Here is a 12099-nt window from a genome sequence, read left to right on the forward strand (position 1 = left end):
GTTTTCCTGTTGGTCATTATACTGACCCAACAGGTGGCAAATTGGCTGCTTTGGTCTGTGACCAAAGAATGTATGGGGGCTTTGAAATTTTTGTTTGCAGGGCTGGGACAAGGTTCTCCAGTAATAGAGATTGCCCCCCCCCCCCAAAAAAAAAATGTGCCTGCCCAAGTGTAGGTAGCAGATGTGGCCCCAGTATTATGTAGGTCCCTACCCAATTTGAAGAGCCAGATGTTCCCCCAGTATTAGGTAGCCCCCCCTGCCCAAATTGTGCCCACCCAAGTGTAGGTAGCAGATGTTGCCCCAACATTAGGTTCCCCCAGTATTGGTAGCCAGGTGCGCGTGCGCCCCCCAGGATTAGGTAGCCCCCCTCCCCAGTATAGATAGCCAGATGTGCCCCCAGTATTAGTTAGGTTCTCCAACATGCAGAGTCGTGAGCAGGGCACTGTAAAAGTGCTTCTCAACTCTCCTGGACACGTGGGGTTGGGGGGGTGGGGACACCCTCAGGACTGTCTTCCCAGAGGTTGGTGCCCCCCAGCCTCTGCCTCGGCCCAGTTTGTTTTTGTTGATCTCCTGGTTGTTAATGATTAACCCCTGACAATCTGGATTTTATGAGTTATGACACCTGTTTTGTTGTTCATCACAGAGCCACTTACCTGAGCTGCAGGTGGGTCCGCTCCAGCCCAGCTTACACTTACAGACATCGGGGGCCGCGCACTCCCCTCCATTCTCACAATGCCGGTTACACACCACTGCAGTGAGACAAGACAAACCCGCCAGTTATAGCATCTATTCTGACCGGTTTACAACAGCCTGAATATAACATATCTCATGACTCCGGCATGGCTGCTAGTCCAAATCAATCAATGTGTCCTACCGGGCAGGTTTAATGGTAAGATGTGGAGTTAAGTTCTAGGGTGTGAGTAGATGAGCTCATGGTTCAGATTAGGTACTAGGTAGGGGTGTTCAGGTTAGGCACACCAGTCAGGAGGGGGTTAGAAACCTGGGCCCATATGCAATTAACTTTTTCTCCTGAGTTTTCTCCTGGGTGATATTTTTAAACTTCTCAGTAAAATGCCTTTTAAAGGACACATCCAAAGACCTGTAAAAAAAATAAATAAAACTCCACCTACTTACCCGGGGCTTCCTCCAGCCCCTGGCAGCCGTCCTGTGCCCTCGCCGCAGCTCCGCTCCACGCTGGTGGTCCAGGGTCCCCTCCGGCGCAAGATACCCACTGTGCCTGCGCGAGCGGCTCTAAAATCTGCACTGACATCATCCGGACTAGTTATGCATCTGCGCAGTACAGTCTGGATGACATCAGTGTGACGCCGTGAGCCGCACGCTGGAACGCAGTAGATGCTGACCTGGCGAGGTATATGCACCGGAAGGAGGCGGGAGCCACTGGAGCTGCAGCGAGGGCACAGGTCAGTTGCTAGGGGCTGGAGGAAGCCCGAGGTAAGTAGATTTTTGATTTTTAATCACCCTGGACCTTCCCTTTAAGCCACCAGCAAGCTGGAAAATGTTCAAAATAATTTCGATATTACTTTTTGGAAAGTTATTTTACATGAAAAATTATCTCCCAGGAGAAAAACCAGATGAAAAAGTGATTTGAACATGGCCCCTGGGCCCATATGCAATTAGCGTTTTATCCTGGTAACTTTTCATCTTCTCTTCAAATAACTTTTCAGCACAGTTTAAAAGGTATTTTAGTGTGAGTGTTGTGTTGTGTGAGTGTAGTATAGTGTGTGTGTTTGTATAGTGTGTGTGTGTGTGTGTGTGTTTGTATAGTGTGTGTGTTTGTATAGTGTGTGTGTGTGTGTATGTGTGTGTGTATGTGTGTGTGTGTGTATGTGTGTGTGTGTATGTGTGTGTATACAGAGTGTGTGTTTGTATAGTGTGTGTGTGTTTGTATAGCGTGTGTTTGTATAGTGTGTGTGTTTGTATAGTGTGTGTGTGTGTGTGTGTTTGTATAGTGTGTGTGTGTGTTTGTATAGTGTGTGTGTTTGTATAGCGTGTGTTTGTATAATGTGTGTGTTTGTATAGCGTGTGTTTGTATAGTGTGTGTGTTTGTATAGTGTGTGTGTTTGTATAGTGTGTGTGTTTGTATAGTGTGTGTGTTTGTATAGTGTGTGTGTTTGTATAGTGTGTGTGTTTGTATAGTGTGTGTGTTTGTATAGTGTGTGTTTGTATAGTGTGTGTGTTTGTATAGTGTGTGTGTTTGTATAGTGTGTGTGTGTGTGTTTGTATAGTGTGTGTGTTTGTATAGTGTGTGTGTTTGTATAGCGTGTGTTTGTATAGCGTGTGTTTGTATAGTGTGTGTGTTTGTATAGTGTGTGTGTTTGTATAGTGTGTGTGTTTGTATAGCGTGTGTGTTTGTATAGCGTGTGTGTTTGTATAGCGTGTGTGTTTGTATAGCGTGTGTGTTTGTATAGCGTGTGTGTTTGTATAGTGTGTGTGTGTGTGTGTGTTTGTATAGCGTGTGTTTGTATAGTGTGTGTGTGTGTTTTGCTCTTTCTTACAGTATACAGTATCTATCAGATGGTAGATTGATTCCATAAAGATAAATCTTTTATATAAAAACTGTTGGAATATTGCTTTTTGATTATTTGGTTTGAGATCACACAGTCACACTCAGAGGGGGCATCCAGGATATCACTATCACCATTAATGACAGGCCCTCTTTGAGAAGGGAGGTAGGCATTCTGGACATATCCACACATTCTCTGGACTTACTTGTTTCGCAGCGCGGTCCGACATAGCCGAATGGGCAGGAGCAGACGTTCCTAGCCTGGCAGGTGCCCCCGTGCTTACATGAGGGGTCACAATATGCTACAAAAACAACAACAGCAAAAAGTACAATCAGCTGCACAAGTTAAAACATTAATACAAAGTCCTATAACAATAACGTCCCACACGTTCTCCTCTCAGAACTTTGGTCGGTTTTCACACTGGTTTACACATTTTATTGCAAGGCCGGGATGTGACAATGGGGGACATTTATCAAGAGTGTCTGAGACAAAATATTAGTAGGTTTTTAGAAATCCATGCAGAACTGTCTCAGACATCCTAAGAAATCTCTAAATACTGCAGATTTCTACTGTTAGGAATAGGAGGAGTTAGGAAGGTCTCTCAGGCAGTGCAGAGTGTGAGGGAAATTACTGTTGCTGAGGTAACCAACACACCTGCTGTCAGCAGGTTCTGAGTGAGGGGGAGGAGCCCTTCACAAATCACATCTAGCCTGCACTATCTGGAGAACTGCTATGAAGCACTTCTTAATATGCGACAGTTTAGGAATGGATTTTCACTTTTCTTAACTGTAGTACAGCTCTAGAAATCCATGCTAAACTGCCGCTATTACATAGGATTTGAGAAATGTCTTACTATCATGCAGAACAGTTCCTCTGCTGTTTAGAACAGTTTTAGAAGAAAAAAACTGTCGGTAATGCTTTGATAAGTCTGGCCCATAAGCTTAGTTCCACTGCAATGTTAGTATCTAATCATACAGCAGAGAGGACAGGAAGCAGTTCCACTGTTCAGACCACAGTGCGGACAGGAAGCGGTTCAGACAGCAAAGAGGACAGGAAGCAGCTCCACCGTTCAGACAGCATAGATGACAGAAAGCAGCTCCACCGTTCAAACAGCAGAGAGGACAGGAAGCCATTCAGACAGAGGGCAGAAAGCAGTTCAGACAGCAGAGTGGACAAGAAGCATCTCCACCGTTCAGACAGGAAGCAGTTCTACCATTAAGACAGGAAGCAGTTCCACCGTTCAGACAGCAGAGAGGACAGGAAGCTGTTCAGACAGCAGAGAGCACAGGAAGCAGTCCCACCATTCAAACAGCAGAGAGGACAGGAAGCAGTTCCACCGTTCAGACAACAGAGAGGACAGGAAGTTGCTCCACCATTCAGACAGAAGAGAGGACACAAAGGAGTTCCACCATTCAGACAACAGAGAGGGCAGGAAGCAGTTCAATCAGCAGAGAGGACAGGAAGCAGTTCAGACAGCAGAGAGGACAGGAAGCAGTTCAATCAGCAGAGAGGACAGGAAGCAGTTCAGACAGCAGAGAGGACAGGAAGCAGTTCAATCAGCAGAGAGGACAGGAAGCAGTTCACAGACAGGAAGCAGTTCCACCATTCAGACAGCAGAGAGGACAGGAAGCAGTTCCACCATTCAGACAGCAAAGAGGACAGGAAGCAGTTCCACTGTTCAGACCACAGTGCGGACAGGAAGCGGTTCAGACAGCAAAGAGGACAGGAAGCAGCTCCACCATTCAGACAGCATAGATGACAGAAAGCAGCTCCACCGTTCAAACAGCAGAGAGGACAGGAAGCCATTCAGACAGCAAAGAGGGCAGAAAGCAGTTCAGACAGCAGAGTGGACAAGAAGCAGCTCCACCGTTCACACAGGAAGCAGTTCTACCATTAAGCAGGAAGCAGTTCCACCGTTCAGACAGCAGAGAGGACAGGAAGCTGTTCAGACAGCAGAGAGGACAGGAAGCAGTCCCACCATTCAAACAGCAAAGGACAGGAAGCTGTTCCACCGTTCAGACCACAGAGAGGACAGGAAGTTACTCCACCATTAAGACAGAAGAGAGGACACAAAGGAGTTCCACCGTTCAGACAGCAGAGAGGGCAGGAAGCAGTTCCACTGTTCAGACAACAGAGAGGACAGGAAGTTGCTCCACCATTCAGACAGAAGAGAGGACACAAAGGAGTTCCACCATTCAGACAGCAGAGAGGACAGGAAGCAGTTCAATCAGCAGAGAGGACAGGAAGCAGTTCAGACAGCAGAGAGGACAGGAAGTAGTTCCACCATTCAGACAGCAGAGAGGACAGGAAGCAGTTCAATCAGCAGAGAGGACAGGAAGCAGTTCAGACAGCAGAGAGGACAGGAAGCAGTTCCACCATTCAGACAGCAGAGAGGACAGGAAGCAGTTCCACCATTCAGACAGCAAAGAGGACAGGAAGCAGGGGCCCCAACCGTCCCGTTTTTGTCGGGACGGTCACGGGTTGGGGGAGGGGTCCCGCTGTCCCGGGATACTCCCCCTTGTGTCCCGGCAGGCAGCGGAGGTGAAAAAAGGATCGAGGCGCCAGCCGGCGGCTGTGGTGTGTGGGATGCGAGTCTGGGATAAGATTGTCCCTCCCTCCCTCCAAATGTGCCCCCCAGTGTCCCCCTGTATGGATAGATCAGAGCAGAGCGGAGCGGGCAGTCTTACCATTCTTCCTCGCGTACCGGGCATCTGGTCTTCTCCGCTTCCTGCGACGTCACAGGAAGTAGATTGAAGCAAGATGCCCGGTACGCGAGAAGGAATGGTAAGACTGCCCGCTCCGCTGCGCTCTTAATCTCTGCATACAGGGGGACACTGGGGGGGGCACATTCGGAGGGAGGGACAATCTTATCCCAGACCCGCATCCCACACACCACAGCCGCCAGCTGGCGCCTCGATCATTTTTTTCCCCTCCGCACCCATAGGCACCCTCACCCTTCTCCACACCATTTTTTAATAAATGACCACATTGCAGATTTTTATATATATATATATATATATATATATATATATATATATATATATATATATATATATATATATATATATATATTTGACTAGGGGTGTGTCAGGGGGTGTGGTTAGGGGTGTGGCTTAAGTGCCCCGGTTTCTCATCTCAAAAAGTTGTGAGGTATAAGGAAGCAGTTCCACCATTCAGACAGCAGAGCAGACAGGAAGCAGTTCCACCGCTCAGACAGCAGAGAGGACAGGAAGCAGTTCTACCATATGTCTGCACTTTATCTGATGAAGGGGACCCTCCGTGGCCCCGAAACAATTGTCATGTTGTGCATACAATAAACTGCTTGATTATTTATACTGGTGTGCCAGCCGAACTTGAATTGCTAAGACAGCAGAGAGGACAGGAAGCAGCTCCACCGTTCAGACAGCAGAGAGGACAGAAAGCAGTTCCACCGTTCAGACAGCAGAGAGGACAGAAAGCAGTTCCACCGTTCAGACAGCAGAGAGGACAGAAAGCAGTTCCACCGTTCAAACAGCAGAGAGGACAGAAAGCAGTTCCACCGTTCAGACAGCAGAGATGGCAACAAGCAGTTCCACCATTCAGACAGACGAGAGGACAGGAAGTAGTTCCACCATTCAGATAGCAGAGAGGACAGGAAGTAGTTCAGACAGCAGAGAGGACAGGAAGCAGTTCCACCATTCAGACAGACGAGAGGACAGGAAGTAGTTCCACCATTCAGATAGCAGAGAGGACAGGAAGTAGTTCAGACAGCAGAGAGGACAGGAAGCAGTACCAACATTCAGACAGACGAGAGGACAGGAAGTAGTTCCACCTTTCAGACAGCAGAGAGGACAGGAAGCAGTTCAGACAGCAGAGAGGACAGGAAGAAGTTACACAGTTCAGACAGCAGAGAGAACAGGAAGCAGTTCAAATAGTAGAGAGAACAGGAAGCAGTTCAGACAGCAGAGAGGACAGGAAGCAGTTCCACCATTCAGACAGACGAGAGGACAGGAAGTAGTTCCACCTTTCAGACAGCAGAGAGGACAGGAAGCAGTTCAGACAGCAGCGAGGACAGGAAGAAGTTCCACAGTTCAGACAGCAGAGAGAACAGGAAGCAGTTCAACCAGTAGAGAGAACAGGAAGCAGTTCAGACAGTAGAGAGAACAGGAAGCAGTTCCTCCGTTCAGACAGTAGAGAGAATAGGAAGCAATTCAGACAGTAGAGTGGACAGGAAGCAGCTCCACCGTTCAGACAACAGAGAGGACAGGAAGCAGCTCTACCGTTCAGACAGCAGAGAGGGCAGGAAGCAGTTCCACCGATCAGACAGTAGAGAGGACAGGAAGCAGCTGAGGCTTACCTTCATCGCAGGCGGTGCCGTTGTAGCCTGGGGCGCACTCGCACACGTTGGGCCTCACGCACTTCCCGCGGTTCCTGCAGTCCGGCCGGCACACAGCTGCAGCACATCAATCGTAATTATAAACGTTATCTTCACATGTAAACAGTAATGAATGGGGCTGCGCGTCCGCTTACCAGCCTGGCAGTTGTATCCGGAGTAGCCCGCCTTACATTTGCAGACGTTTGGCGAGGTGCACTCCATGTTCCTCCCGCACGGGTGCCGGCACATGGCTGGGTGAGGAACAGAAAATGGATAGCGTTATTAACAAATAATAACAGGAGCCAAACTGACCCCCAGAGGAATGGAAATACGCCTTGGTGAGCACCCAGCGCAAATCCCGCCCCCTCCATCCTTCTGCCCTCCCACTGCATGAGCCCTGGCCAAGAAAAATCTGGTCACTGTACCTGAAAGTAGCCTAAAAGGACACCTAAAGTTAGAGGGATATGGAGGCTGCCATATTTATTTCCTTTTAAACAATACCAGGTGCCTGGCAGCCCTGCTGATCTCGCTGGCTGCAGTAATGTCTGAGTCACACACCTGAAACAAGCATGCAGCTAATCCAGTCACACTTCAGGCCGGGTGCACACATGGCAGAAACGCTGCGTTTTAAGAAGCAATGTTAGTCTATGGGACGCAGAAGAAGCTGCGTTTCACTGCGTTTGTACAGTAAGCGTTTCGCAGATGCTGGTAGTGTTGCATAATATGCAGGCTGGCTGCCAAAACGCACATAATGAAAGTCTATGCGTTGCGTTTTTCATGCGTTTTTAATTAAAGTAATGATCTCTGCTGTGTTTCCGCTTACTGTTGTCTTCCTAGTGATTTGCATAAATAAAAAAAATCATACAAAACGCGTATGCGTTTTACATTAGCGAACCGCAAACGCATTAAAACGTATGGAAAACGCATCTGCATAAAAAAACGCACCAAAACCGCAAAATAAAATTGCAAACGCACCCTCGTAAAACGCTACTTTTTCACGTTATGTCATATGTGAACCCAGCCTCAGTCAGAGCACCTGATCTGCTGCATGCTTGTTCAGTGGCTATGGCTGAGAGTATTAGAGGCAGAGGATCAGCGGGGCAGCCAGGCAATGTGTATTATTATTTTATATTTATATAGGACTAAAATCTTTCGTAGCGCTGTACATATTACAAGACAAGTAGTGGGGAGCAAAGTGTGCATTGTTTAAAATAAATATGTCGGGGAGGTATCTTAACTGACTTGGGCCTCTTTCAGATGGGAAGCTGAACTGTGTGCTTGCTGAGCAGTTGGGGTGCAATGTAAATGCACCTGAATTGGATTGGTAGTAACACGGCACATGTCAATTGCAAACTGGCGGTGGCTTTACTTGGTGGCAGAAGACCGCGACATGTCACATCTGAGCATGACTGTGGCCACACTCAGATCTGACTCCATGGGTTGCTGTCTGTCTAGCGCCGGTACCGAGTGCTAACAAATGCCCGACCAGTGTGGGGAAGCATCTGACAGGCGGTGAATTCGCTGCAGGTCTGAAAGAGACCTTATGCTAGGTACATTTAGGTAGCTTTTTCAGCTGATTTACTGTCCGATCGATTTTCCGATTGATTTCCTTATCTTTTCTTATCAATTTCCATTCACTTCTATGAGAAATCAATTAGAAAAACGATCGAAAACAAGATCGGACATGACGGAAATTATCTATCAAACCAGCTATCTGCCAAAAAATCTATCTTATGGTGTGTACCTAGCATTAAAGGACAACTGTAACGAGAGGGATATGGAGGCTGCCATATTTATTTAACTTTAAAGGGAACCTAAACTGAGAAGGATATGGATTTTTCCTTTTAAAATAATACCAGTTGCCTGACTCTCCTGCTGATCCTGTGTCTCTAATACTTTCAGCAACAGCCCCTGAACAAGCATGCAGATCAGGTGCTCTGACTGAAGTCAGACTGTATTAGCTGCAGCTGCTGCATGCTTGTTTCAGGTGTGTGATTCAGCCACTGCTGCAGCGAGAGAGATCAGCAGGACTGCCAGGCAACAGGTATTGTTTAAAAGGAAACATCCATATCCCTCTCAGTTTAGGTTCCCTTTAAACAATACCAGTTGTCTGGTAGCCCTGCTGATCTATTTGGCTGCAGGAGTGTCTGAATCACACCAGAAACAATCATGCAGCTAATCTTGTCAGATCTGACAATAATGTCAGAATCACCTGATCTGCATATGCTTGTCCAGGGGCTGTGGCTGAAAGTATTTAGAGACAGAGGATCGACAGGACAGCCCAGGCAACTGGTATTGCTTAAAAGGAGATAAATATGGCAGCCGCCATATAACTCTCACTTCGGGTTCACTTTAAGCCTAACATAGACCCTGTGAAGTTGTTATTTGCCCACATTACCCACCTTTACAGTTGACTCCATCTCCAAAATATCCATAGGGGCACCTTCCGCATTTATAGCCTCCGTCTTTGTTTGGTTCACATGGAACCCCCTGGAAACATGGGGAGTCTGCACAGGTGAGTTTCTCTGGAGTCGCGGTTACGGCACTCTTCAGCTCGCCTCTGTACCCCGTTCTGTTGAAGTCAGGTGGAAAAGTATCCGGGTGAAAGGGGCGCCCTGGTTTGTAGTCAGTAACGGTGTTGGACGCTAAGCTCTCGTCTGTCTTCTTGGCCATGTACTCCTTGGGCATCTTCTCATACAAGGCCGGACGGTACCTGGAGATGTTGGTTATGGTCTGTACTGTGGGAAGCCCATTGGCACTGGTTCCTCTGTAACTAGTCCTGGTTATGGGGCCACTGAAGAAGCCATTGTGAGAGAGGTAAGAGGACATTCTCCGGCCATTCAGTATCTTGGAGATGGTGGTCTTCCTGGCATCACTGATGGTCAGAAGAGATGGAACAGTCCGAGTGGTCTGCACAATATGAGGTTCTGAGCTTCTGCTGTGCGAGGCGGGGCTTGGATCAGCAGAAACGTACGGCTCATTCACTGCGTCTGTAGAACCAGAAAGTAAGACGATGAAGCATGCTATAATGTGTTTTTATAATACGTTTTTATAACTTTAGTGGTTCTACTATATTTCTCCAAGTTTCTACCGCAGAAGCCAAGATTCCCACATTTGTCAAAGGCTATATGCAAGAGATATACTGTACAGCAGTGGTCCTCAAACTACGGCTCCCTGAGGCTTTTTCACTGGCACCCAAACACAGAATGTATAACTTACAGATGTGGCCCACTGCACTGCAATTTTAAAATATCAGCGGCCCGCATATAGAATAGCAGTGCTGGCACCAGCCATATCCACATACTGTAGAAGCCAGTGAGCAGTAATTTGCTGGCTTCCAATCCAATTCTGCATCAGGTGATACTGCTGTCCATTTGGACGGCAGGTTGTCACCTGGGTATGCCTCACTGTCTGGTGCACAAAGACTTTCTCTGGGCGCCGTATGACTGAATGGCTGCTGCTGGGAGGTCTCCTCCAGGCATTATTGGGGGGAATCAATACTTAAAGGGAACCTTAACTGAAAAAAACCCCATGCATTTCACTTAGCTGGGGCATCTACCAGCCCCCTGCAGCCATCCTGTGCCCTCGCAGTCGCTCACTGATCCTCTGGGCCCCCGCTACCAACTAGTTTCGTTTTTGTCGACTGGGAGTCGGCCGGCCGCCATGCGTACCTTTTTACGCATTCCTGCTGGTGCAGGCAGCTATCGCGGACAATAACAAGTACATTTTTACGCGTTACGGGTGCAATTCGTAAATTTTTACGTATAAATGTACTTGTCAATGTCCGCGATAGCTTCCTGCACCAGCGGGAATGCGTAAAAAGGTACGCATGCCGGCTGGCCGACTTCTAGTCGGCAAAAACGAAACTAGTTGGCAGCGGGGGCCCGGAGGATCCGTGAGCGACTGCAAAGGCACAGGATGGCTGCAGGGGGCTGGTAGATGCCCCAGGTAAGTGAAATTCATGTTTTTTTTTTCAGTTAAGGTTCCCTTTAAACTCAATGTAATGTTTTTCTGCATCATTTTATGTATGTTCCAGACCCCCAGCAGGAAGTATGTTGACCCGGCCCTTGACCGAAAAAGTTTGGGGACCCCTGCTGTACAGTGAATGGCTGTATATTTTGGCTCACTCTTTATTACATGCCAGCAGTTCTACATGCACATGTGACATCCTGGAATGAACTATGTGCCATTTTACCACCAGTTTTAAAAGGGTAACAAAAGTCTTGTTTTGGGGGGCTTAAAATAAAAATAACATTTAAAATGATTTTGAACCCACATTTATTGTTGTAGTAAAACTATTCCTTAAAGAGACTCCGTAACAAAAATTGCATCCTGTTTTTTATCATCCTAAAAATTCCAAAAGCTATTCTAATGTGTTCTGGCTTACTGCAGCACGTTCTACTATCACCATCTCTGTAATAAATCAACTTATCTCTCTCTTGTCAGACTTGTCAGCCTGTGTCTGGAAGGCTGCCAAGTTCTTCAGTGTTGTGGTTCTGTGATGCATCTCCCCCCTCCAGGCCCCTCTCTGCACACTGCCTGTGTATTATTTAGATTAGGGCAGCTTCTCTCTTCTCTCTTATCTTTTACAAGCTGGATAAATCCTCCTCTGAGCTGGGCACCATGTATAGTGTTACAGTGGACACGTATGTGAAAATTTGTTGTATTCTTGTTCGCGGTTTTCCAGAATCGCAACACAAGCAAATATGGTTGAAATACTGCTAAAGCGTTGCTGTATGTAAGTTCTGACTCCCTCCTGCAGCCGCAGCTCAGACTCCTCCCCTTCCCACAATGAATGTTATAAGCGTAGCGCTCAGTGGCGGACATAGCCAGCAGTGGGCCCCTGTGCAAAATTGTAATTGTGGGCCCCCTATGACCTGCGGCGGGCGTAGCGCGGTGCGGCAAAATATGGGCGTGGCTACAACGCAAAAAATAGTGGATAGAACCTGCGGCAAAAAAATGGGCGTGGCAATGACCGGATGAGGGCGGAGCTAACTGTAACTTAAAGCGAACCCGGGGTGAGGGTTTATTTCCTTTTAAACAATACTAGTTGCCTGGCGGCCCTGCTGATCTATTTGGCTGTAGTAATAAACTGAATTACACCAGCAACAAGCATGCAGCTAATCTTCTCAGTTCTGACAATATTGTCAGAAACCCCTGACCTGCTGCATGCTTGTTCAGGGTCTATGGTTGAAAGAATAAGAGGCAGAGGACCAGCAC

General features: G+C 47.5%; 1 protein-coding gene across 1 annotated transcript in view; it reads right to left on the reverse strand.

Moving 5' to 3' along the window:
* VWDE (von Willebrand factor D and EGF domains) overlaps positions 1-12099 on the reverse strand; it is a 168497-nt gene that overhangs the window by 17486 nt on the left and 138912 nt on the right. Inside the window, exons 22-26 of the mRNA XM_068236783.1 lie at positions 9282-9869; positions 7035-7130; positions 6862-6957; positions 2731-2826; positions 654-749 (exon numbers count right to left, since the gene is read on the reverse strand). Of these exons, the coding sequence (XP_068092884.1) occupies positions 654-749; positions 2731-2826; positions 6862-6957; positions 7035-7130; positions 9282-9869 (972 nt within the window). The remainder of the gene's footprint in view (positions 1-653; positions 750-2730; positions 2827-6861; positions 6958-7034; positions 7131-9281; positions 9870-12099) is intronic.

This window comes from Hyperolius riggenbachi, chromosome 5 (genome assembly GCF_040937935.1).
Source record: "Hyperolius riggenbachi isolate aHypRig1 chromosome 5, aHypRig1.pri, whole genome shotgun sequence".
Taxonomy (NCBI): Eukaryota; Metazoa; Chordata; class Amphibia; order Anura; family Hyperoliidae; genus Hyperolius; species Hyperolius riggenbachi.